The sequence below is a fragment of the Pseudorca crassidens genome, chromosome 1, assembly GCF_039906515.1.
Source record: "Pseudorca crassidens isolate mPseCra1 chromosome 1, mPseCra1.hap1, whole genome shotgun sequence".
NCBI lineage: Eukaryota > Metazoa > Chordata > Mammalia > Artiodactyla > Delphinidae > Pseudorca > Pseudorca crassidens.
In genome coordinates this window covers 177,887,496-177,913,675 of record NC_090296.1, presented here as the reverse complement: position 1 = coordinate 177,913,675, position 26,180 = coordinate 177,887,496, and the positions used below count along the sequence as shown (strand labels likewise).

The window sequence follows — 26,180 nt, the reverse complement described above, 5'->3', positions numbered from 1 at the left end:
ATCAGTAAGGGTACTTCTGCACAACACCATCAACCAAACTGACATTTGTAGAACACTCGGTCCAAGAACAACGTTAGACATATTCTTTTCAAGTGCACATGGAATATTCACCAAGATAGGCCATATTATGGGGCAAACAAGTCTCAATAAATTTGTAAGTCTGCAAGCCATTCAAGGTATGTTATGTTCCTTAACCAAAATAAAATTAAATTAGAAATCAATAATAGAATAATCTCTGTAAAATTCTCGGATATTTAGAAACCATATAACACACTTTGAATAACCACGGGTCAAAGAAGAAATCTAAAGAAATCAGAAAGTATTTTGAATGGAATGAAAATGAAACCACAGCATATCAACACTTGTGGGATGTAGGTAAGGCAGTGCTTAGGTTAACTGTACACCAGTAAATATGCTCATTAGAAAAGAAAGATTTCAAATCAATGACCTCAGCTTCCACCTTTAAAAACTAGAAAAATGAGAGCAAATTAAACCCAAAGAAGGTAATAGAAGAAAATAGAAATCAGTGAAAATCAATAAGATAGAGAAAACAAAAGCAACGAAGAAAATCAATAAAACCAAAGCTACTTCTTGGAGCAGACAAATAAAACTGAGACACTTTCAAGGCATATGAAGAAAAAAGAGAGATAAAGCACAAATTATTAATATCAGAAATGAGAGCGATGACATCACTATAGTCTACAGACAGTAAAAGGATAAAGTAATATTATACACAGCTTTGTGCAAATAAATTTGACAACTTAGATGAAACAGACATTCTCTAAAGGAGAGAAACTCAAGAATACACAACCTAAATAGACCTGTAGATACATTTATATGTAATATATATATATATATATTTAGTACATACAGGTTTATACATACTAAGGAAAATGAATTTGTGCTTAAAAACCTTCTTTTTCTCACCAAAAAAACTTGAGCTCCAGATGACTTAGGTGATGGATTCTACCAAACACTTAAGAAAATAATAACACAACTTAACAAACATTTCCAGGAAATTGAAGAGGGGGGAATACTTTCTAACTCACTCATGAGGTCAGGATTACATTAAACCAAAATCAGCTAAAGAAATTAAAAGAAAACTACGAAACAATCTTCCTTCTGAATACAGTTGTACACATTCTGAATAAAATTTGAGCAAACAGAATCCAGTGAACACAAGGATTGTACCTTATGATAAAGTTGAGTTTATCTCCTAGCAATGCAAGGCTGGTTTAACACTGAAAATCAACCAATGTGATTCACAATACTTACAAACTAAAAAAGAAAATCATATGATCACCTCAACAGATGTGGAAAAAGCAACTGACAAAGCCCAACATCCATTCTCCATAATCATTTTCAGCAAAACAGGAAGAGAAGGGAATGTTCTCAACTTGATAAAGGGCATCTATGAAAAACCTACAGCTTACACCATACTTAACGGTAAAAGATAGAATGATTTTCTTCTAAGATCAACAGCACGATGGTGATGTCCACTCTCACTACTTCTATTCAACTCTGACCTGGAGATTTTAGCCAGAGCAAGCAGGCAAGAAAAAAAAAAAGTGCCTACATTAGAAAGGAAGTAAACTATCGCTTTTTTTGTGACTGTGAGTTAGGTTTTCCTTGATACAAAACCAAGAGCACAATCAGTAAAAGAACAAATTAATAACACTTCACCAAAATGAAAAACTTTGGCTCTTAAAAAGATACTACTAAGAGAATGAAAAGACATGACACAGACTGGCAGCAAATATGCACAAAACATTGATCTGATAAAAGGACTTGTAGTCTCAAAACTCAACAGTAAGGAAACAGCCCAATTCAAGATTGGGAAAAGATTCAAACAGTTCAAAGAAGATATACAGGTGTCAAATAAGCTCATAAAAATATGCTTAGCATCTTTAGTTATATGAAAATTAAAACCACAATGACATACATCATTACACCTATTAGAATGGTTAAAATTAGATACAGTGATTATACCAAGTGTTGGCGAGGATGTGGAGGAACTGAAACTCCTACACTGCCGGTGGGATTGTAAAATGGTACAACTGCTGTAGAAAACACTTCGGCAGTTTCTTAAAAAGTTAAATATACTCCTACCATTAGCTTCAGCCACTCCACTCCTAGATGTTTAGCCAGGAGAAACAAAAGCATACAAACACTTGTAACATGCATGTTCGTAACAGCTTCATTTGTTAATCATCAAAAACTGGAAACCACCCAAACGCCCATGAACAGGAGAACTGAAACACTGCAGTATATTCGTTCAAAGGAATGCTACTTAGCAATTAACAGGAGTGCATTACTGATGTAAGTGAACTGCTGATATTAAATCTTGATATCATTATGCAGAGTGAAAGAAGCCAGTCCCGCCCCCCCCCCCAAAAAAAAGGCACACGCTGTATGACTGCAATTACATAAGACTGTAGGAAATGGAAAGTTACAGTGACAGAAGGCAGATCAGTGGTGGAGGGCAGGGCAGGGAGGATGGGATTTCTAAGGAAGATGCGTACATTTTTGGGGTGATGGATATGTTTGTTATTTTGATTGTGGTGATGGTTTCACAGGTGTACACCTACCTTAAAACTGATCAAATGTTACACTTCCGGTATGTGAAATTTATTGTATGTTAATTGTGCCTCAACAAAGCTGTTAAGAAGAAAAGACCATGGAGAGGTTACTTGCGATATCCCAAGAAAGCAGTACAAGTAGCAGTGGTAGTAGGAATGGAGAGGATAGCTCTGCGAACACAAAAGTCTCAAATTCACAAGATTTGGGTGTGAAGGTGAAGATTTGGAGGCCGGTTGAGAGGAAGGAAGATGGCACCATTCATAGGCATCGGATTACCAAAGAAGAGTGGGTGAATTCACATTCTGCACATGCCGTGTGCTGCCAGGTCATCTCATTCCAAGGGGCAGTTTAAAACCCGGGAGTAGAGATGAGGCAAGAGACACAGCCTTTGGACTCTCCACCCTTTCTTCCACTTCGTACTCCTCCCTCATTCCCCCTGGGTGGATACATTTTCTTCTGTGTCATAATCTTGAAGGAAGAAAACCCAAGTCTGGAAGAGTTCCATTCACCTATGCGTGACCTTTGGGGAATTTCTAGGATCACAACCAGAGGTAAAACTTATCAGAGTTCCAAACATGTGCTCAGCTAAGGAGCTTTCATAGCCTCATAAAAAGGTTGTGTGTGTGTTGGCACTAAGTGAATAAAGTGAGGTATGAACACTCAAAGGGAAATGGCAATGCACACCACACGATCTAAGAGACTCAGAACGGAGGAGACCTATGAAGTCATTCCTCTGCTTGCGGCCCCACTCCCTGTTACATCCATCCCTGCCAGAATGGAACCGTTCCTGAGAACTGTGCTGTGGCTCGTCACACCAGAGCCAAAGGAAACATCTGTAAGTCTGGCGGGGTTTCAGGTGAGCACGCTGCCGTGCCTGGAGAGCGTGCCCGAGTCTTTGCTGGCAAGAGACCCCAACTACACAGTGAACTGTTTTTCTCCTTCCTTGTTTTATTTCAAATGGCAAAGCCTTTCACACTACAGTGACACCCTAAAATGATTCTCTTCCTTCCTTTGCTCCAGTTGAAACAATATTTTTTCATGCTCCAAAGAGTGCCCACCAGCTGATTCAAAACTGGGAATGTGATGGGGCACTCTATTTCAATGTGCCATGAAAAGAGAAAGAAGCAAAAAAGGTAGAATCACCTGGTGGGGAAAATATCCCTTTCTCTTGAACGTTTTGCACTCACTCACTCACTCAACCAGGGTTCATTACGGTTTTAAGGCACCGTATTAAGTTCTATGAGGTTCTATGAGGTATACCAGTTGACTTGAATAACTCCCGACTTCCAGAAGCTTCAAGTTCTGTTAAGACCAGTGCAAACCCTACTGCAGCATGACACAGAAAGCAATGCACATGGGGAGAGGGGGCCACAATGCCATACGAATTTCAGTGGAGTGGACATTACTCTTTGATGGGGTGTCCAGAAGGAGCCTTTATGGATGGAATGGTATTTGCACTAGACTTTGAAAGGCCAGAATAGGAACAATCGGAATTGGGAAAAGAAAAAATAATACTTCTAGTTAGAGGAAATGGGAAGGACTCAAGGCATGGGAGCCGATATCCAAGGAGTGTTCAGGAAGTAATTCAATACCATTCAACAAACATTATTAAGCACCCACTGGATACGACACACTTTGCCAAATGGTAGGCATGCAGAGCTGTCAGTCAACTCACACTCCAGAGGGGCACACATTTTGGGGGAAAAAACACAATTTCAATTACAATTTATAATTAGTAATTGTAAGTACCAAGAATAGACGCACATCCAGAGTGCTGGAGGAACCCAGGAAGCGGGGCAGTGTAATGGTTAGGAGCATGGACTCTACAGACAAACTACTTAGGTTTCAATTCCCTGTCTGCCACTTATTTATATGTGTGTGTTTTGTAAGTTTAGGTTTCTTTGCTATAAAATGGGCTCGATAAATAGTACTTGCCTCAAGAGACTGTTGGGGGAAATATATGTTAAAACAAGATACTGTATATTAAGCCCTTAGTGTAGGAGCTGGTACATATCAAGTACTCTGCATAAATACTAGTTGTTGTTGCTATTATGGTCAATACTACTGAGAACTGATCCTGCTTTTACTGAAAGGCCAGTTTGTTTTGAATGTGGGCTGCATGCACAGGTGCTGCTGGGAGACCATGTTGAACTGTGACGCTCACCTAACCTCTCTGTGCTTCAGTTTTCTCATCCAGAGCAGACTGGGAAGAACAACAGCTTACTACGTGCTGGATGTTGTTCTTAGTGTTCTATCTGTATGATCTCATTGCATCTGCCTAACAGCCCTATTCATCTCGCAGACAAGGAAACTGAGGCATGGAGGCATCAGGTGACACAAAGAAAAAAGGTGTGTGGGGGGGTCAGAATGTAGGCACTTAATGGCCAAGGCCTGTTCTTCACCCCTGCACCTCGCTGTCTTTTTGTTCTACCACCATCCAATTCCACAGCGTTTGACTGCAAGGTGGCATTTTATTTTGCAGGCAAAGAGTACACAACAGCTAAACACTCCATGGCGATCAGCCTAAACCAGGAAAAGCACACCTAATACACACACCTAAGCATCACACCTCACGTTCGTGTGGAGTTGGACAATTTATAAAACGCTCTCACTTACTCGATCTACTTTTCTTTCCTTCTGGCCCCAAACGACTGAGGACCATAAATGGACTAATAAACATAGCCTCATCTAAGAAACACCCAAGCCCTGTGAACTTGGGGGTGTGGACAGAGATGACCTGGGGATGAGTGGGGACAGAGTGGATGCTTCTTGTTCTGGAACAGTGCTGAGAGCTGATGGTGGGCACAGCTCTTCCCAACACCTGACAGGCCTTCCTAGCCGAAGGCTTGGTCTTGAGCGCGTACCTGGCAGGATGCCATACGAGTCGGACAACTCAGAAGTCCCTCCCCCTATTTGTACACTGCTGTCAGTCTTAACTTTAATTGGTCAGAGAGCTTTCAGGGGAAAAAAGGAAGAATATTATAGACTCTCTCCCCACTACACACATACACACACAGCCCTTGTGCACCCACCCCACCCCTCTGTAGACTCTGAGTACCCCATGGACATGGGCCATGCCTTTTGTGTTTGTATCCCTGGTACACTGCACACTGCCTAGCACATAAGGCTCTCAAAACATGTTCTAGGGATGGATGAAGAAGACCTCTCTCTGCTTTTCAGCAGTAACTCTGTAAAAATGGGTAAGTCAGCGTGGGGCCCCAAGGAGGTAATACTTCACTTACCCAATCCACAGCTAATTTTGATCGCCTAGTCCATGCCAGGCACTGAGCTAGGCACGGGAATTGCAGAGATACAAAAGATATAGTCTGCTAACAAGCAGTTTCAGCGAGTTGCATGAAAGACACTTATGAAAATAAAGTGTTAGAAATTCTAAAAGGCTTTCAAAGTGTGCCTGGAGCTTTGATTTTTACAAGACAGTATTATGTGCCTATTATTATTTGAATAAATGCCACGAAAGAAAATGGGAGACCGAGTTGTCTTTTGAACTCCACATGCAATATTAAGGCTTAGATTCAAGGTCATATGGAACCCACATGGCGTAGGTAAAAGGAGTAAGAAGCCTTAGAAAAACAACCCCAAAGCGTGTGTTAGATTTTTAAGACGAGATCAGCAGTTTTCCCTGGCATCATCAGCTTTGCTCAAAGTAGCACTTAATCTCTGTCTCTGGCTCCTCTTCTAGAAAATGGGGGTGATTTTCCTGGGGGGTGCAGAGGAAGCGGCCGGAGGGCAAGGGGAGGATGTGATAGGGCTTTAACGGTTTCCTCACTTTGAAGTGTTCTAAAAATATAGCGTTTTCATCGCAAACACGTGATGGGCTATGTGTCGACACAGAATTTTGTGTTGCTAGGGCCGTCTGACCAGTACTTGTACAGGTCCTCGTGCGGCTCTTCAGCTGATGCAGCAGGTGAAGAGAAGGCCACAGAGAGGCGGGTCCCCCTCCTAGCTGCTGAGCCGTCCCGGCAGGGCATCCTGAAGCTACATGCAGGCCCCCCGACTACTCCCGAGTCCAGGTCGGATAATCAAACTCTGCCAGTGGCCAGAGACTCTTCCCTGCCTCTCAAGCTGTCACAATTTTATTTGCCTGGGAGTTTGAATCTGTGGCGTAAAAGCCTGACATGTCCCACTTCAACACCGTGCTCCTAAGTACAGATCAGAGAACAATTAGGAAGAGAGGAAAACCCAGCAAGCTGATTAAAAAAATGTGTCTTTATTCATTACATCTCCTTAAGTCTTTTTCTACCTTCAAGGAGATGAGAGCAAAGCCTTGGCTCTTGGAAGCCTGGCCTTTTGCAAGCACGTGGCCTGGGTGGAGGGAACCATCCGTTGTCTACCTCCAGAGGGGAACGTGACCCACATTGGACTTGCAAAACAGCTAAGGACTGTCACCATCTGGCAGCTGTGTGGCGGCCTCTGTCAAATGAACTGGTGGTCACAATCCAGTTCCCATTAGACAGGTGGTCCCTCCACAAAGAGAGCATCGCACTCAGCAGCCTCTCGGCCAAGAGGAGAGTGGACGGGGCATGGGAATTGCATCTTCCTGTTCTGCTGAACCAGGTTGCTTCCTGGGTGGCACAGGGGACAGGGAGGATGGCAGCGGCTCTGAGAGGTGTATTCGTGTTTATGGCTCCGTCGAGCCCCTCACAACACACCTCGACCCATGCCTCAGATGCCGTCTCATTTACCCTACTGGGAAGCAACGTTTTTCCAAACTGGGTTTTGTCTTATGCAGCCACATGGTGGCTGTCTTCTAAGACCAGCCCCAGGACATGCTGACTTCAGTCAGGGGCTGGCAGAGATGACAGTCCCCGCCATACTCTCTCCTCAGCTTTGGTTACAGTGTGAATTAGGGACTATGTCTGGGGCAGAGGATGCTGAGAACGGTCCTCCTCAACCTTCCTGGGGCTGACTAGCATTCTCGCCCCAAACGAACAAGTTGTGGCTGATGCTAAAAGAAAGGGCGAGATCAATGGTCCTTTACCCTCCAAAGGTCCCGTCTACCTGGACAACGCATGGACGTGTCAGAGGATTAAGGCAACAAAAGCCCTACTTGCAGTTCTGCCGCTCAGGGACTTGATTCTGTCTCAAGAGCGAAACGAAGTTGGTCTGTTTCCTCCCAGCCTAAGGAAAGTGCTTCCCCGGCACAGCAGCAGAGTGAATAAATTAAGCAATGCTTTTTCATAACTCATGCGAACAGTTCTGCTCTCATCCTCTCTTTAATAACCTGGAATTCTTTTCAAAAAATTCATACACACAAACATCAACCGGCAAAAACCAAACACGCAACTAAACAAACATCAACCGACCTGATGTAGAGAACCTTGAAGCAGCAACACAGAAAGTGAAAAATAAGAGCCTAACATCTTGGATTAGGTTGCACGAACTATATAACATGCTAGGAAAACCTGTTCAGCATTGGTACCCATTACTACAATACTTCTCTACTCAACAGAATGTAGGTCCCACATAAGGGATGCCTTAGGAATATAATTTTTTTTTTTCTTTGCCGTACGTGGGCCTCTCACTGTTGTGGCCTCTCCCATTGTGGAGCACAGGCTCCGGACGCGCAGGCTCAGCGGCCATGGCTCACAGGCCTAGCCTCTCCGCGGCATGTGGGATCTTCCTGGACCGGAGCACGAACCCGTGTCTCCTGCATCGGCAGGTGGACTCTAACCACTGCGCAACCAGGGAAGCCCCAGAAACATAATTTTTTTAGGGAGAGGTGTTAATGTGCATGAAAGCTCACATTAGCTAATACACCTATTTCCTTCTCGAAGTGGTGACTCTTCTAATAATCACCTTAATGGTAATTAAGGATCATGTGCAAATGAGCTACCCTATACAGGCTTCCGAAACAAGTGGTGATTCTGGGTAGTGGGTGGGGGTGGGTTAAGAACTAGCCTCTGTGTGAAAATGACCTCCTGGAGGATGGTTAGTCCAGGATGCCTAGAGAGTCCTGCCGTGAAAATCAGGCAACTTTATTCCACTTTTGGTCACAAAATGCCCCTCTACTGCCAATCAACCATCTTCAAAACTGAGTGCAGCTGGAAACAAGACAGGCTGCGTAAAAAAGAGTGAAGGCACTGGGATAAATGTTTGAAAATAACTCAAAAGTAACATCCTATTGATGGTAGTTTAGATGCAACGTCAAATTTGAACCAATCATACGGAAAGGTCTGAGTGCCAAAGCCAAAACCGAACCAAACCTGAAAACCCCCAAACAGAAAGCCTAGTACAATATTAAACACAGTCCAATGTACTGAGCAGTTATGACGTGAGGCCTGCAGTTACTACAGAACGTCTGTGGGAATCGGGGCCAAAGCAAGATAATCACACATGGAATTATTCTGAAAGAGTCTGCTGTCCTCAAGACCGGGCATGTTAGGATCCGGAATTCTGAATAACTACATAGGTTTAGAATCGATAGGAGACCCTCTAAAATCGGATTGAGTTGCAAATATTTGTTTTACAGAATTTTACCCTCTTTTGTCAGAGATCACTGGTTTTTACTGACTACCCATCCCCTGTCTCATGCTGTCATGTCCTTCTTTTCCCCCACATAATGCAGGTGTAAATTGTGTATAATATTTTCTAGCTAACTCACTGAGAAAGAAGCATCAGAAGGTTTAAAACAGCCCTTCCTATTAGACACAGGTTTTACAAAATCAAGAGCCCATTACTGTGCTCTTTTCTCTTCTTCATCTTCTCCCACACCTACTATACCCTACCTACATGCTTCACTCAGTCCCCACCCCACACCAGGCACTGTACAAGGCGATTTACAGCCAATATTTTATAAATAATTTATTCCTCAGAAGTCTACCTCACAGGCAATAACACGTACAGTTGAAGAAATGGTGTTCAAAGAAATAAACAAACTTTGAGTTACCACAAAGTTCAAAATGTACGTGTGTGTGTGTTGTACACAGGACACATGTACACACACACCTCCCATGAGGGGTCAGGCTATCAGTTGCTCATTCGTGTCAACTAGATGGATTGAACAGTTCCACCAGGTAGGGGCCGGCTGTGTCTTCAGGACCTGGCAGCAAACAGTGTGACACTGAGGGGGACAGTAAGGACCAGCGGCTGCATGGCCACTGCCTCAGTTATGCCAACAGGAAGCTGCAAACTGCGTGCCCTTGGATTTAACAGAGAACCCTCAGAAAAGCTGACCGAGTAAAACTTAGGCTAATCTCGCCCTCAACTCCCTATAGGGAGAAAAAGGAAGGAAGACTAAAACTGAAGAGAAAGGGGAAAGGGCCTATTGGGGACGTGCACTGCTGAAAGGAAAACCCTCAGACTCCCACCATCGCATGACCGTGGGGTGCCCCAAAACTCTCACTTCACTTTTTTTTTTTTTTTTTTTTTGCGGTACGCAGGCCTCTCACTGCTGTGGCCTCTCCCTTTGCGGAGCACAGGCTCCGGATGCACAGGCTCAGCGGCCATGGCTCACGGGCCCAGCCGCTCCGCGGCATGTGGGATCCTCCCGGACCGGGGCACGAACCCGCGTCCCCTGCATCGGCAGGCGGACTCCCAACCACTGCGCCACCAGGGAAGCTCTCACTTCATTTTTGTTATACGAACGGCACAGGATCCTCCGCTCACGAGGCCTCCTGGGCGTCTGCTCCGAAAGAGACACCGCGCACGCACACCACGTGGACACCGACGACTCCAGGCCGGCTGGACGTTTCTAAACGACTTGGGCAGTCCTCCCTTTAACGACATTCAATGCTTTCTCTCCTTGTGGTGCCCAGAACATGGCCTGTTCATCTCTATGTTCTCAGCACTAAACACAAGGCCTTGCACACAGTAGGCGCCGATGAACATTTACTGCCATGTAACAGGTCCTTTGGTAAACACGTGAGTAGTTTTCTGGGCCACGTCTTTCATCTTTTCTATTCGAGGTTAAATTCCACTTTAAATGGAACCTGGGGCTTTCAAGGTGACCCTAAGGTCCAAATATCCCCGTTACAAAAGAGGGAGGCATGAAGCCCCAGGGGAGCGCCAGCCTGAGGGCCACTCCTGGGGGGGGGAGTGCTGTACGCAGCTGCCCCCCACCCTCTCCATAACTTCCATCCTTTTCTCTAAGTTCACCACCTCTTCTGTGTAAAAGTTTGGCTCCGACTCTGCACTTGGCCTGCCGTGCCAACATTTTAAGTCTAAGCCCCAGAATCCTGGGGTTTAGCATTAATTGAAAGAGCTTATCTATATATAGCCTCACTCTGCACTTCAGCATCTTCCAAGCTTCAATCATATTCTCTTCGAACTTTTTTTCTTTTGGAGAGCACAATCTCTCTTTTTATGTTTGGCTCCAGCCTTTCTCTCTTTCCATTCTTGTGACTCCGCGCTCTCAGGTCTTTCAAGTTAACCTCCAGGACCTTTCCAGATGGGCGCCCCTTCCAGGACCTTTGTGATTCGTGCTGCTCTGCCTCTGGAAGGCGTCCATCTTCTCGATGGAACTTCAATAACATTTCCTCACATGAGGCACTGTGGCCTACATAGGAGCGAAAAAGTTCTCTGTGAAAAGTGGTGAATTACCTGTTCCTTAACACTTGGTATCTGGCACCTGCGTTTGGAATGTTTAGCATTTGGGGGCCATTTTTTGACCATTACCTTGTCGGAAGCCTTGCTTCTTACACCCCTCCCTCTCCCCACGATCAGGTCTCTCTCTACATCTGTGATGTGGTTTCCATTAAACTAAAGGGAGTTTGGGGGGCATTTTTTTTTTCACCTAAAACTGAAAAGAAGGCAACAAGACCTGGCTGGCAAGAGACCATGAAACAGCACAGAGGATGCTGAAGACGATTTTGAAGACAGGTCTCCATCCACATGTAGGTTGTGAACTTGTCCTACAAACGTCTAACACACCCCACAACGTTTTATAACGATCAGATTCTGGGTCACTTCAAGAGGGTGATGGGTGGCTATTCTTTCACTCTCTTCGATTCCCTTCTCTAATTCCAATTTATGATCCTCTAATAGAAAGGGGGAAATTATATTCCTTTATTCTTCCAACTGATCACTGCCCGAAGTCTATTTCTCCAGTTGGGTTTCTCTAATCTGAATTAACGGCAGGACGTGGACACCATATCGGGGACATCGTTCTCAGTCATTCACACACAGAGTGAAAAAATATTGATCCTAATATCAATTTCTGTGGCTTTTAAATTGCCGTGCCGATTCTCCTGGACCCGTTAGTTTTTACCATTATAACCTGCCCCTGTCCAGCCAAGTAACTCCTTTTTCCATTAACAGCAAACCTGCTTTTTTGCTTGCTACCTATGTGTTTGTCTGTGTGACTCAGTGAAGAGGGAGTTTGTGAAATCCACACGATCGTAATCCATCATTCCACACAGGCCTTTTTTCCCCCGTGTTCCTTTTTCCATCACACGCACTGAGGTCCAAAGGGAGGGAGAGCTGTTCCAATAAGAGGTTTGCGCTAGCCAATATCAGACAGGAAAACATGAGCATGGACTGTTTCAGGACCAGTGAAACTGGACAAGGAATAAAAATCTCATGCCTAAATCTTGGTAGCATTTGGCGCCATAGGTCCAAGGTGAAAATTCAGTCTTTTAAGAATCTACGAACACAAGATTAAAAAAAAGGGAGCTAACTGAGCTAACCGCATGGCACGTTTTACCATGGTTGGAATTATTAAAGATAATGGATCATCTATGAAGCTAATGGCTCATAAGGTATGTCATGATTTTATTTATATTTTTAATGTTAGCGCTTCTGAACACTTCTAAAATATAACATAACTATAGTTCATTGTAAATTTTAATTAGAAGGCAAGGTTGAAGAAGGAAGAAAGTCACCCTTTCAACCTGATGGCCCGACTATCTGGTGTCCTTGGAGCGAAAGTGAGAAGAGAGTCGTGCTAAGGCCACTCCCAGGCAATGCATACGTACTGCAGAGTAAGTAGCAGCATTACCCCAGAGGGAGCACTTCCCTTTCTGGTTAGGAAACGGGACTTCTCATTTCCAAAGACATTTCATAATGACCCACAGTATGGTGACGCAGAACGGTACAACCGCGTAACAGATGGTGGAGCATCTCTAATGTGGAGAAATCTCATTGGGTGCAAATAAAAAGGCACGTAAGACCTCCAGGCAGGCAAACTATCAATGCGTCCGTGGGAAATGTGAGTTGTGTTATCACCTAGACTTGGCTTTTTCAGTCAACCTCTAATATGTGTTGGAGGGATTCAAACAGACAGAAGGCATGAAATCCTGGATTTACTGTTCATGGCAAGTTTCTACCCCAAAAGCCCATTCTCCTTTTGTCCAGACCCTGTTTTTTTCTTTATTCTTTTGCCACTTTAATTCCAGAAATGCAAATCTACTGGGGACAAGAGGATTGGGGACCAGCTGACGTCCCAGACAGAGGAGAAGAAAACAAAATGGCTAGAAGCAACCTTAGGTTAATTTCATTTCTTCTTTGATACCGGCTTGCTCTGTGTCCTCTGGATCACTCTCCTGCCCTTTCTTCTTCTTTTTTCCCTCCAGAGATGTAAGGACCAGAATGTACCCAGGACAGATACCACCTGCTAGGGTAGATGCCGCCCTTTAACAGAAATTCAGGCTGAGCCAGACAAGCACAGCCCGATCTCTCAGCACAGAGTATGGGGTGTTTAAAGGGATTCCTTCTCACTATAACTTAATCAAGGCTCACTTGACATTTCTCTCTCATTCATCTCAATCAGTTCCATGGGTGTGGCCTGCGTAAGCCAAAATAATTTAAAACTCCATTTCAAAAACTTGAATTGTTAATTTTAAAAAATATAGCCCTATGCCATAACTGACGAACCCACCTCTCCCAAGGATGTGACAAGGATCCCTGCTTGCATGAGCATAAAGCCTCTGACGGCATTTTAGGTTTATCCTGCGAGATCTCGGTCAGCCAACAATGAAAGGAGAAAAGGATGTCACAGTACGTTACACAGCGGTTTCTGTTAACATAAAATTAATTCAGGGGCTTCCCCGGTGGTGCAGTGGTTGGGAGTCCGCCTGCCGGTGCGGAGGACACGGGTTTGAGCCCTGGTCTGGGAAGAACCCACATGCCATGGAGCAACTAAGGCTGTGTGCCACCAACTGCTGAGCCTGTGCTCTGGAGCCCGCGAGCCACAACTTCTGAAGCCCACACGCCTGGAGCCCGTGTTCCGCAACAAGAGAAGCCACCGCGACGAGAAGCCCTCGCCACGCACTGAAGAGTGGCCCCCACTCGCCGCAACTAGAGAAAGCCCGCATGCAGCAATGAAGACCCAATGCAGCCAAAAATAAACAAATAAAATAAATAAAAATTAAAAAAAATTAATTCAGGGTGAAAGCATCCTTCCTGTGGGCCCCTGAGGCAGCACGAACATAACTCGGGCTGTCCCAGACAATCTAGGGCAGTCACCCTAGTTTGCAAGAAATTTAGGGCAGAAATCCTATCCCCGACTTGTGTGCGTTAAAAATGTAAAATTGGTTCATCTTCCTGCGTTCTGAACTCTTTCTCAATTACTGATTTCAAGAGGACAGCGCTGAAATAAACTGGCTCCAAGTACATTTCTGCTACTCAAGGGAAGAAAGCAAAGGCAGGAAACACAAAAATGAGATTCTCTCCACACCCACCCCAGCCCCACACCCGCCCCCGATATCCTTCCTTGAATAAAAAGGGTCGAAGGTGCTCTTACAAGCCTTTCACATTATGAAGAATCATCAAGGTTGTAAGATTATCAGCTCTCCTTGGACTCTACCAGCAGCATCCAGCTTTGTCCTTTCACTGAACATGTACAACAGTTCGGAGGTAGGTATTATCGATACTGCAAAGACACAGAGATCGAGGCTGGTTCTCCAGACTCATCTGTGATAATAAACACCAGCTATCGGTCCCCTGACTCCAGGGCCTGCTCTCAGGCTGCCAGAGCCCAGAGGGCTGTCCTGTCAGATTCTGAAATAAGGACAATTAGCTTTGGTGCTTTTTGCCCTTCGTTTCCTCCTCTTTGCCTCCCCTGTTCGTCCCCTGGCCGTCGCATCTCATCCTCCAGGACAACTTTGCCATCGTGCTGAACTGGGAATAGAGGAGGTTGAGCTCAGCTTTCTGTGAATGAATTCCTAAAGACTGAAGTGAGGGCACCGAGAAGGAAAGAAGCGACTCACATTCTGTCATCACCTAAGATCGGTGGAGGGAGGAGGGAAGGATGAAATCACCTGAAGGCAAACCGCTGTCTAGGGCTGTCCCTGGCGTTACCCCACCGGGAGCTGAAAGGGCAAAAGCTGCTCTTTTGAAACTTAAAGGTAATCACCCTTCCCCGAGGAGCTGTGAATGTGATTTTTGTTCCACCCACTCTGGACTCGAGGTGCTGGAAGGGCTGCAGCTGCACGGCAGTTAGGCCACAGCCCCCAAGCACATTTCAAGAAAAAAGGAAGTTCTGTTCTTCAGGCCTGTGGCGCGGAGCGCTGGTCGACGCAAGCCACTTCCCCTTCCTAGTTCTCTTTTGACTGAGAAGTCACCCAAGGGAGACAGTAAAAATGGGGTGGGCAAGGCACTGGTTAGGGTCGAGGGTCTGCTTCTACCTCCCATCTCAAATGTCAAATGACTATGCTGGTCACTCAGCACAGGCTCCGCAGAGTTCCTTCCGGGAAAATCAGAATAATAATACCTGAGTGTTCAAACTCAGAAAAGCATAACTAGCATTCATGAAAGGGTAGGTTTCTTCAGGGTGCTGGGATCCTGAGGTATAATTCTGATTAAAATGGAAACCTCAAGAGTGATGATCCAAGGTACACAATTTATCTACTGCCTAGAGGTTCTGAGTTTGGTGTCACTGGACCCCATCCCCGTCCCCGCCACCCCTTCCACTGTACCTCGTTCACCACCTCCAGCCCCCCAACCCTTCCTTCTCCAGAAGACCCGAGCTACCCTCCGTCTTTACCAGCGTCAGTGAACATTCTGACACACTGAATACCCTTCCTGATCTTCAGCCACATTTCTCTTGCGCATCTCCAGCCCGACATTCCCTGCTCACTCGCTGACGGACAGAGAACCACAACCGCCAGGGCCCGCTGAAAATCGACACAACCTGGGGGTACCTGCAGCCTCCTGTTCAATAATCCCCTTGTTCTCCCCCTACTGGATTTTCCAAAACAGCCATTTTACACCGTTTTTCTTATGTCTTTGATTTCACCCACACTTCTCAGAAACACACTGCCTCCTGAGAAGTCCAAGGGCACCTGTGACCGAGTGTCTACCTCCCTCATTAGACCGAGACTCACTCTGGTGTTACTTCCTGCTAAAGGCCCCACTGTCTCGAATGAAGAATCTTTCCATCCGTTGACATGTGCTCCTCAGCCACCCCTTTCGTCCCTTCAAGGATCCTGAGCTTCACCTTCCTTGCACTTGCACTATCTTTTTTTGCTCCATCTTCTTACCTTTGTCTCAAAAAAAAAGCGCTGCATCTAAGATCTCTTTCCTTTCATGCTGTGACTTCCCAGAAAGGGCAGTATGCACGCATAGCCCCACACAGAAACCTACGCGATCCCTCTCCCGACCTTCCCCATCCTTCTGAAATGCTCCCAGGTCCTCCAGTCATCAAATCTGATGGCTTTTCTTGGCCTGCAGCCCGCTTGACTCTTCTGAGGCACCTCAGACTCAGAGCGATCAAAACTGAACTGACCACCCCTCTCCCTGTCCACTCCCACCTGCTAACTGCTTCCCCAGTCCTCCCGGTTAGGCCCAAAGCTCCCAGTTGTCACTGCCCCAATGGAGTTATTAAGTCCCCTTCCTCTCACCATGGTCATGTCTGTGTCACCTGGTTCCTCCCTCTCCGTTGCCATGACAGCGTCCTGTCCAGGCTCCACAGATTCCCTGACATGTGACACTAGGCTCCTGGCCACCTTCCCTGTTGCTGAAATACCTTCACAGACCCTCTGCTGTCTAAGAAATAAAATTCGAATATTTTAGCCTGAGAAGTAAGTCTTCTAGGAACCGGCCCCAGTCTTCACTTCTAAGCCTCCTAATCTTCCCCACTTCCTTCATTTCCTGTATTTCACATTTCCTCTGAACTCTGGGAGAACTCAGAGCTCCCAGGACCCGCCCTGCATGTTCTCACCTCCACGCCAGAAAACAGGCCAGTGTGTCTACTTGTCTTTACTTACTGAAATCGTATCATTTTTTTTGTTCAAGACTTGGAAAAGATGCCATTTTTTTCCTATCTGCAGAGTTGCAAGTTATTCATTCCTCCCCTGAACCTCCAGAGTTCAAATATGCTCATCTCTTTCTTGCTTACTCTTATCTCATGTTCTTTTATATTACAGTTACCTGTGTATATATTCACCTCATTATCCCTATTAGATTTCAAGTTCCTGGGAGCAGTGATAAAATAACTGTAATAACCACCACCACCATAGCGAGCTCCTACCACAGTCCAGTTCTGTGCAAAGCACATGTTCTCACGATCTCAGCAACCCTATGAGGACTGTCTCCATTTTCAGGGGAGATTAAGTAATGTGCCCAAGGCCAACATGTAGCAAGTGGTACAGCTAGAAATTGAATCAAGGCTTGCTGACTTCAAAAGCCATGCTCTTAACTAGTATATATTCCTATCTAGACTTGACCAATAACCACTAACTAAAACACGCTTTCCCTAGGTCCTCGGAGGTGGGATGGTTTACTGAGCCAGGTTCCCCAGAGCTGCTGAGGCTGCTTGATCAACACATATATTTATGTGAGAGAAGAAACAGATAGCTTAGACTCTAACTCTTAAAGGATACTTTCAAAAACAGAACAAAGTTTTTATGCCTCAAGGTTAAACAGAACATCAAATGCAAAGTGACAGGAAAAACCTAATTCACCTGGATTAGGTAACAGCCTGATTTTGTCTCTTTCCTTGGAACTGCTGATGTCAGTAAGGCAACGAGTCAAGGCCATCCTAAAAGCCTTAGATAATTTAAACCATGTTTAGAGAGAGTCTCCAAATTTCTAATTTCTGAGGCTCTGACATCAGCCCTGGGAAAACAGGATCATTTTACTCTGTTGATAGTCAGAACCAATGTAAACGTGGGGTCGTATCTTATCTATGAACAGGCGAATAACGTATGGTACACATAGGTCTCGGTGTAAAGAAAAGTGGTGGTGTTTGATCTCTACACGTAAGCATCTAAGGGCTGTAATCCTCCGAGAGGAATGTCATTATACAGCTCAAATCCCATGACAACAAACACCGTTACAACAGAGATGTCTGTATAACAAAAACCCTTTCAAGCTTTGGCTGACAGCCCATGTACTTCAAGCAATATTTGATGTGAGACTTGGAGTTCACAGTAATGGGAATTGACCTATATTTCCAAAGGTAAGATTTGAATGATTTCATCTGTAACTTCCATCCCATGATACCATGCGTTGGAGTGATGTACAATCTTGAGCCAGGGGTATAAAAACTAAGGACAAAGACAGAAGCAAAATCAACCCTGTTCTTGAAGGGTGAATTTCCTTCCTTTCACTTGGGGAACCCTTAGGGACAGGAGAAGGCTTCTGACCCAACCCTGAAATAAAGCAGACCAAGGCAGGTTTTGGCCTCATCTCCCTGAGAGGCGAGATGGAGTAGCCCATGAAGACAGATGAACTGGGCTCAAATTTCTACTCTGCTGCTTACTAGCTGGGTGAACTGAGCTATCTGTCTTAACTTTCTGTGATCCTCAGTTTTCTCATCTGCAAAACGATACTAATACCATCTACTTTTAGAATTCCAGCAAGAATTAAATGAGATAACTATGCAATGCTCCTAACATAGAGCCTGGTACACAGCATGGGCTCCAAAAAAGTAAATTCCCTCCCAAGGCCTCCCTTTCCCTCCAAGACTCTGAGCTGATGCAGACTGTTTAAATGAAGTTAGATATAAGACCTAGTGAACGGAGTTAAAATACAGAGTCACAAATACGGCCTGGTAAAGATACTGATCAGAGGGAACACCGGGGGAAAGAGAGCAAATGGTAGAAGAACTAGGCCAGGCATAAGCATTTACTTGACTTAGAGAGAGGTCTTTTTGGCTAAAGTAGGACACGTGTGACCAAAAGCTAAAATGCACGTAACAAGGCATCGGAACAATAAATGAGCTTTGATCATTATGTCGGAAGTCATTTTGAAAAATGCTGAATAAACTGAAATCTGCAGGCACGTTTTCCTAGTCAAGGATGAACTGTGGTTACTGCTCTCAAGCACTGGTTTACTGCCTCCGGCCTAGTGTTCTGCGGGTGCCATTCTAGATGGTGGGAAGGCCCTTCTTTGCTAAGTCCTGAGCTGCAGCCCATTCATTACCCTGCCTTTGGATACGGTGAAAGTATTAAAGCCAATTCTAGTCTTCTCCATCTGGGAAGCACGTAGGTAAAGAGTTAAGGAATAGGATCAATAAAGAGTCCCAGCATTGCCCTAATTTGTGATGTTTTTAATCCTCTTGATTTTTAAATATCTAATTTTCCATTTTTCAAACTATGGGACCATCAAGTATGTGATGACAAAATTCTTAAATATATTCTTTTGAAAACACTCTTGGTGTTACATGATAGGTTTTGAGATAGAAAAGGAGAGTCCTATAAACACAGGCATGTCTGTTCACCTTTACAAAATAGATATGATCTAGGGGTTTTAAAATGTCTTAAAAGGTTCCAAAAAGTCCTATCAGACCTCAGTAACTACAGGGAACAAGAAATGGACCAACGTTTCTCAGAGTCAGAGAACATCAGAGTTTTAACAATGACCTAGTCCTAGCCCTTCACCTTGACAGTAAAGAAGAGGCTCAGAGAGTAGTACGCGCTGACGTTCATATGCTCAACTGAAGTGTGTGTGCAAGCCGAACAATGAGCTTGCAGGAGCTCCTGTGAGAGGCAACAAATAAAATAACAGGCCAGACAGAAATACCAAGGGGCAGAGAAACAGCAACTGTGAGACCCACAAAGAGATGGAGGAGCCCTGGGTATGAAATCCAAGAGATCAAGACCAGAGAAAGAACAAAATTACTAAAGCGAGGTTAAAACATGGACAGAGACCAAATGGTAGCAGCAGAGGAGATATCTTAACTGAAGTCTACAAAGGGCTTACAAAGGGTGACTCCAATACCCAGAAGCTTCAACCTGGACAGAGGTTTCCGGCCTCTATTTTAATAACTGTACCCACCCCTGCAGAATCACTCTCCTCTTAAAATGGAGGCAGTCACAGCCACCAGATTGTACACGTGAATCTCACCACTGCTAAGGGCGTAAACCAGAGGCATTTTTGAAGGTGTGCTAACTATTTCAGGCCACTAGGGTGCTACTTCCCGCCCCCAAAGGCACACTTCACTTAATGATCTCCATTTAGACCCCAAGAATTAATGTCCCTCCTAAAAGTGTACCCTTTATTCCTTACACCAGTGATTATCACTGTTTATAAGGTACTTCAAGACCCCCACAGCCTATGGAAAAGTGAAATGCAGCTGTAATTACATGGGCAGTAACAGAAAGGTAGGGGTAGAAAGAGCTCGGTTCCTCAGAGAGGCAAGCCACTGCCTAGAAAGTGACCTCAGGGAGGAATCACGCGCCCGGACGGAGGCACGGCCGCGCCGCCCCCGCTCCGCTTCTACCTCCCCGCATCCCAGGCCATCTGGTCCACCTGTCCGGGAAGCAGGCGGGCGGGGGGTCGCGGGGAGGGGGCCGGCTGGCCGCGGGGCACAGGGGTAGCGGGCGGCTCTCCCTCGCCCTCCTCCCTCCCGCGATTCCCGGGACGCCCAGGCGCCCTGCGCGCCCCTGACCGCGCGCGCGCGCCCCACTATCTGTACCTTTACTCTGGGGAGGGTTCTGACTCCGGTCCCGGAGGACGTTGATCTGGTAGACAGCTCCGTAAGGCTCAAAAAGTTCTTTCAGCTCCTTTTCCGACCAGGACCGGGGGATCTGTCCGACAAACATCTTAATGGCATCTGGGTCTGGTTGGTCTGAGTGATCCAAAGCGCCGTTCATCTTGTTGGCTGTGCCGTTACTGTCAAAAAGGGAAGCGGGAGCCAGAGTTAGGGCTGCAGGGTGAGGGACAGGAAGACAGAAAATCGGGGGTGGGGGCGGGGAGGCGGAAGAGGAGCACGGGGCAAAGTGCCTAATGAGTCGTGGAAACGTGATGAACTAAAACAAAGCACAGGCACCATTAGGTTGCTCCTCAGCGGCAGCGGCGAGAGCTCTCACTGCAGGCTGCTGTTCAGTATCGCCGCCCGACCCCGGGCGGCGCCCTGCCGGCTGTCACCCGGGGCGTGGACATCTTGAAACCCGGCTCGGGAGGCAGCTGCAAGTTAAGAGCAGGTCTCGCTTGGCTAGGCTGCCATCAAAGCATCCACAGCGTTATCAGCCCCCACACTGGCTCTCGCGTGGAAAGAAAGGCGGGGCTGGATTTCTGCTGGCTTTCCCACCCTTCCACCCCTTTGGGGAGGTTTTTGGAAGAGAGGAGAGAGGTGGTAATAATAAAGTCACATGAAAAGAAAATGAAACACTCGGCAGTCCGTCAGATGACTAATGCAAGATGCTGGTGATGAATTTGCAGAGCGCGCGAGGCATCCATGTGTGCATCAAATTAGTATGTTGTTGCTGCTCGGAAGGGAAAGTGCTCCAGCAATGCGGCTGGGTGCAGCCGATTGGCTGCCCACGCTGGAGAAAAGGGCCCGGGCGGGGAGGGGGGCTCCCATTTAAAAAGCACGTTGTTTATGGGACCCGGGCACAAAGGGTTTAATTCAGAGAGGCAAAGGCGATCTCAGAATTGCCTGCTTTGTGCCGGGAGGAAAAAAGAAAAAAAGCAGTCCCAGAAAGTTGAGTTCCCGCTAAAGGACACTGAATATTTCAAATCTTTCACACTCCGTAAATTGCTCTCTGTATATCTGACATCCAGATGTTGCACTTGAGCTCTAAACAACCATACGTTCGGGAGAGAAAAGAGGAAAGTCTGCCTTTTCTTCTCCTAGCTTCAGTAAATATTTGGGGCCGATACAAAGGGCAAGACCATAAGCTTTTACATATCAATCCTCCTTAATGCTGTTTCCCAAAACCCTTCTTTGAAAGAGACAATGCTTGTTTAGAAGGTGCAATTCCAGTCACCACCATGTAAAAGGATGATGAAAGTGTTTATGTTTTACTTGGATTCCGCCCCCACCCCATTTGAGCTGCAGTATATAGTAAAGCAAAACCACATACCCTCTGTCTCCCCCGCATACCCCCCCCCATGCACCCTAAACCCACCTACTCTGCCCAGCGAAAGGCTGAATGCCCTAAGCAGCATTCGTCTGCAGTACTGTGCTCTTGACTCCCAGCCTGTGAAAATACGGTAAAATGCACTTAAACTCGGCAGACGTAGAACCTACAGAGCCTTGTCCACGACTGTCCCTCAACCCCCAGCCTCCAGCCCAGAAGGCAGAAAGAAAGGGCCACATGGACTAAAACTTCACTGCAAATGGTCACTTCACTGTAGCCTCAGGGTAACAGTAAGAAGGTTTTCAAAGATCTTAAGTAGGCTTCCTTATTTCAATCAAAACCCATCAGAGCACCTTAAATTTGCTGTGAAACTAGGCTAGTCCTGAGCCCTTGGTGGTGGTGGTGGGGGCGGGGGGAAGACACTGATGGCTAACAAACAAACAAACAATAAAACCTATGGAAAGGAGAAATCCTGAATTCAATTTAATCCCGAGGGGAAAATGATGCCAAATACTCTTCACTAGGTCCTGGCTTCAATTCCTACTTCTTATCCCCCAATTTACCACTCTGTTTTTTAATCCTTGAGATAAACAATCAGACTAACTTGAAGCACTTTCAGAGCTTTCTCTAATCAACCTTATTGTCATAAAGGACATTCTGCCGAATACAGTGTTGAGCACAAAATCTTCCTTCAGCAACTCAGGTGTAATGCAATGTCTGCTTAGATTAGAGTGCGGAGCATTTAATCTCGTTCCTGTGCACCTCTACTGCTTTTCAAATCGCCCTCTGGGAATTCAACAAACGCTTTAACCCGTGGAGCCCGGCTCGGGCAGGGCGGAGGTGGCAAAGGCCCACGCAGAACAGAATGTGGCATTCACAGCTCGCTGACACTGTGGCAAGACTTATTTCTGGGACAGGAAAGGCTTGTGGTTACCGCTGTTGACAAGCAGCTAGAACGAAAAGAGGAAGGCGTTGCCACAGGTCCCAGCTAACAGAGAACGGGAGTTCAAGAAATGGGGCTCCTGCATCTCGCCTGCACAAAGCGCGGTTAAGACAACTGAGGGGTCAGGCAGCAGCACACTGGTCCGGATATCTAGAGCAAGCATTCATGGGTCTCCAAATGAGGGGCCGTTTTTACTTTCTCAAAAAATACACACTCACTGAGGTGCATAAAGGAAGGGACGCTGCAAAGAGGGTTTACGCCCTTTGGTCTTTATGTTGGTATGTGTTTATAATCCCTGTCCCCCCCCCGCCAGCCATCCTTCACAGGTGCCTTTAGATCTCTTGTACCCTGAGGCAGAGGAGTGTTGGGGCTCAGGGTCTGAATCCTGGCACTACCACTTCCTAACTGTGCTGCCCTGGGCCTCAGACTCCTCATCTGTAAAATGGTAACAAACTCCACCTCATATAGTCATGTGCTTAGTACAGGACGTGGCCCCGGGTAAGTGTCAAATAAGTGTTAGCTATTTCCGCTGTTCATCTTTTCTGTGCACTTGTGATGCACTAGAAATGAATGAACATCACAAGTCTACTTTTCAATCCAATTTTTTTCATAATATGGACTCAAACACAATTCATATCCTAAGTAATAATAATAATAACAGGCATCTTTCAGCGAGCACTTATATGCCAGGTACCATGCTAGGTGCTTTAAATACATTATCTCTAATCCTTATAACGTCTCTATGAGAAAGTATTATTTTCCAGATGCAGACGTCTAAGAAATAAATTCCTTTTCTAAGATTACCGGCTTATGCATTGTAGAAGTAGAATTCGAACCTGGGCCCAATGGGCTCCAGAGCACGGAACATTTCTAAACCATCATGTGGCCACGTATTGTATCAGGTCTGCTTTGGGCTGAGAGTGAACAGCTTATGGTAAATCTATGAGAAGTCAAGGCCAAGAGCAAGACCTACTGGTTCCCTGGAATCACACTGCCAAGTAACAGGCGGCACTATTAGGAACACATATACGCATCTTTCCTCTTTCTGTGTTGGAATTAGGGTGCAAAGTACTGAACTTAAGAGCCCATGAAGGCTACCTTACAACCCACGTTTTCTCCATAATCGTATAACGTGTCTCCATCTCCACTGACTGCCTCCCTCTCTATTCCCACCGGATCACATCGATGAGCACCTCTCACCCATATCTGCATCCTTTCCCAACTACCTGCCCATTTTGCAAACAAATGTTCCAAAGGTTTGCGTCAAATGCTAAGAGCATGCAGTCCCTTCCCTTAAGTAAATCCAACTATGTCTAGCTGTTACACAAATTCAAAATAACACATCTGGGACTTCCCTGGTGGTCCAATGGTTAAGATTCCATGCTCCCAATGCAGGGGGCCCGGGTTTCATCCCTGGTCAGGGAACTAGATCATCCCACATGCTGCAACTAAAAGAGCCTGCATGGCACAACAGAGAGCCGGTGCAGCCAAATCAACAACAGCAGCAGCACATCTTCCCGATCAAAGCATCAGTGGTCCTACCCCACTGACGACCCCTGTGCTGCTGAATCCCGTGCCCTGGATGCTGACGGTATTGCAGCAGCCTGGGTAACTCTGTTCTCATGTGTGAGAGCTCCTCCTTCTTTGGACGCCCAACTTCCTTCCCAGCTGATACTCATTTCTACCAGAGACTTACTGACTTCTTTTGTCCTCATGGGGCTGCAAGTGCTGACACTTCTAAGGAAGCCAGAAATCATGTGTCTAACAGTTAAACCTTTTGGAGGTGCTTGCCAGAGGCCACAGCAAACCAATTCGATCTACACAGAGGCGTAATTATGGGAACTGATACCCTAACTCTCAGTAAAACTCTCAGTAAGATCTTCTATTTACTGGAATCTGATCTCGGGCTTAGAAAATTAGACTAGCTCCCTTCCCCACACTCCCTAGCCATCCTCAGCCTCCAGGACAGTGCAGGAATTAGGTTCAAATTCAAATATTTATTGAGAGCCTACTCTTTGCCAGAAAACTTTGCCAGATACAGGACACACAGCATCACAACAGCTCCAAGAAGATGGAATTATTATCCCTGTTCTGGAAATGAAGCAATCGAGAGTCACAGAGGTAAAGTGCCTTTTTCAATGTCACACCCCTAAGAAGAGGCGTCTGCAGAATCCGGACACAGTATGAAATAACGGCCAATGGTTACTGCTTAATATCCCATGAACTGGGTTTCTCTAGGGTGATGTTTCCCTTGGACTCAGTGGCCATTGGCAGGCCCGAGACACAAGCCATACCTCTCTGCTGGCGCCCCACCTACAAACTACAATACCATCCTGGACGCCAATTCCGCTTTTGCTCTCGGCCAAGTGCCAGCTATCAGGCTCCTCCAGGACAGATGCCATATGGAATTGGACCACGAGTTAGAGAGCACTAAGCCAGCGGGCACTGGTGGTATTAGTCTCAGAGCCAAGACGAAAATATAATGATGTTGGGGGAGAAAAATGATGGTGCTTACTCTTTGCTTTCAGCACTGGCACTGACCTACTTCCCTACTCTATTTTCGAGTAAAGAGAACTAGACCAACAGAGGATATGCAAAATCTTCTGAGGTTCCTCTAAGCAGCAAAATATTACAGAAATTACAATAATTGATTCAATGTATTCTTATTATTGTTATTATTTCCAGGACACAAGCTTTTATGAGGTCCAGTGAATGCAGGTTTCTTTTTGGAGAATGCAAACAAAAGAAGTGATATTTCTATTCTTTTATCTTGCTCTCATTGGACAGCAACCTTCCACATTACATCTCCATCTCCCTTATCTATACAAAAGGAAGAAAAACAAACTTACAAAATGGGTATGAGAAATGCCAAGTGGCTATAAGTAATTTTATAAAAGTTGAAAAAAAGGACATAAAATGCCACCTTCAGAAGGTATACAAACCTGAAAACATCACAAAAAGATGCCTTGTCTTGGAAAAATTTTTCATAAAAGATAGCTAATCTCCTTGGTAGTTACAAATAATCTTATTACTCCTATAGTTTTTAATCCATCTTACTTTGGTCCTTGGAATATCCTGCATCAGTACTGCCACCTGTGTGCAATGATGGGACTGTTCTATAACCTGCACAATCCAACAAGGGAGCCACAAGTTATATGTGGCTACTACACACTCGAAATGAAGTTAGGGCAACTGAGAAACGGAATTTTAAGTTTTATTTTACTTGAATTAATTTAAACTTAAATAGCTCTAAATGCAAATATAAGTAGTTTTTTTGTTTGTTTGCTTGTTTTAAAGACAAATAGGAGTTGAGATTCACCAAAACATTTCATCAGATAGTTGTGTTGGGAAAATAGAAATGAAGGGCCAGGAAAATGACACCAATGCTTGAGTCACCCGAGAGCTAGTCAGTGGGCAGTGGGCTGGCTGGCCTGGGCTCTCGTCTTGGCTCAGCA

General features: G+C 45.5%; 1 protein-coding gene across 11 annotated transcripts in view; it reads right to left on the bottom strand.

The window, feature by feature from the left end:
• CELF2 (CUGBP Elav-like family member 2) overlaps window positions 1-26,180 on the bottom strand; it is an 830,631-nt gene that overhangs the window by 146,532 nt on the left and 657,919 nt on the right. For 10 of the 11 annotated variants that reach the window (XM_067701074.1, XM_067701034.1, XM_067701064.1 and 7 more), the window contains one exon: window positions 20,396-20,592. In XM_067701074.1, coding sequence (XP_067557175.1) covers window positions 20,396-20,573 — 178 coding nt within the window. In that variant the 5' untranslated portion in view covers window positions 20,574-20,592. Of the gene's footprint in view, window positions 1-20,395; window positions 20,593-20,749; window positions 21,067-26,180 lie in introns of those variants that run through there. The other variant, XM_067701083.1, reaches the window with a different exon arrangement.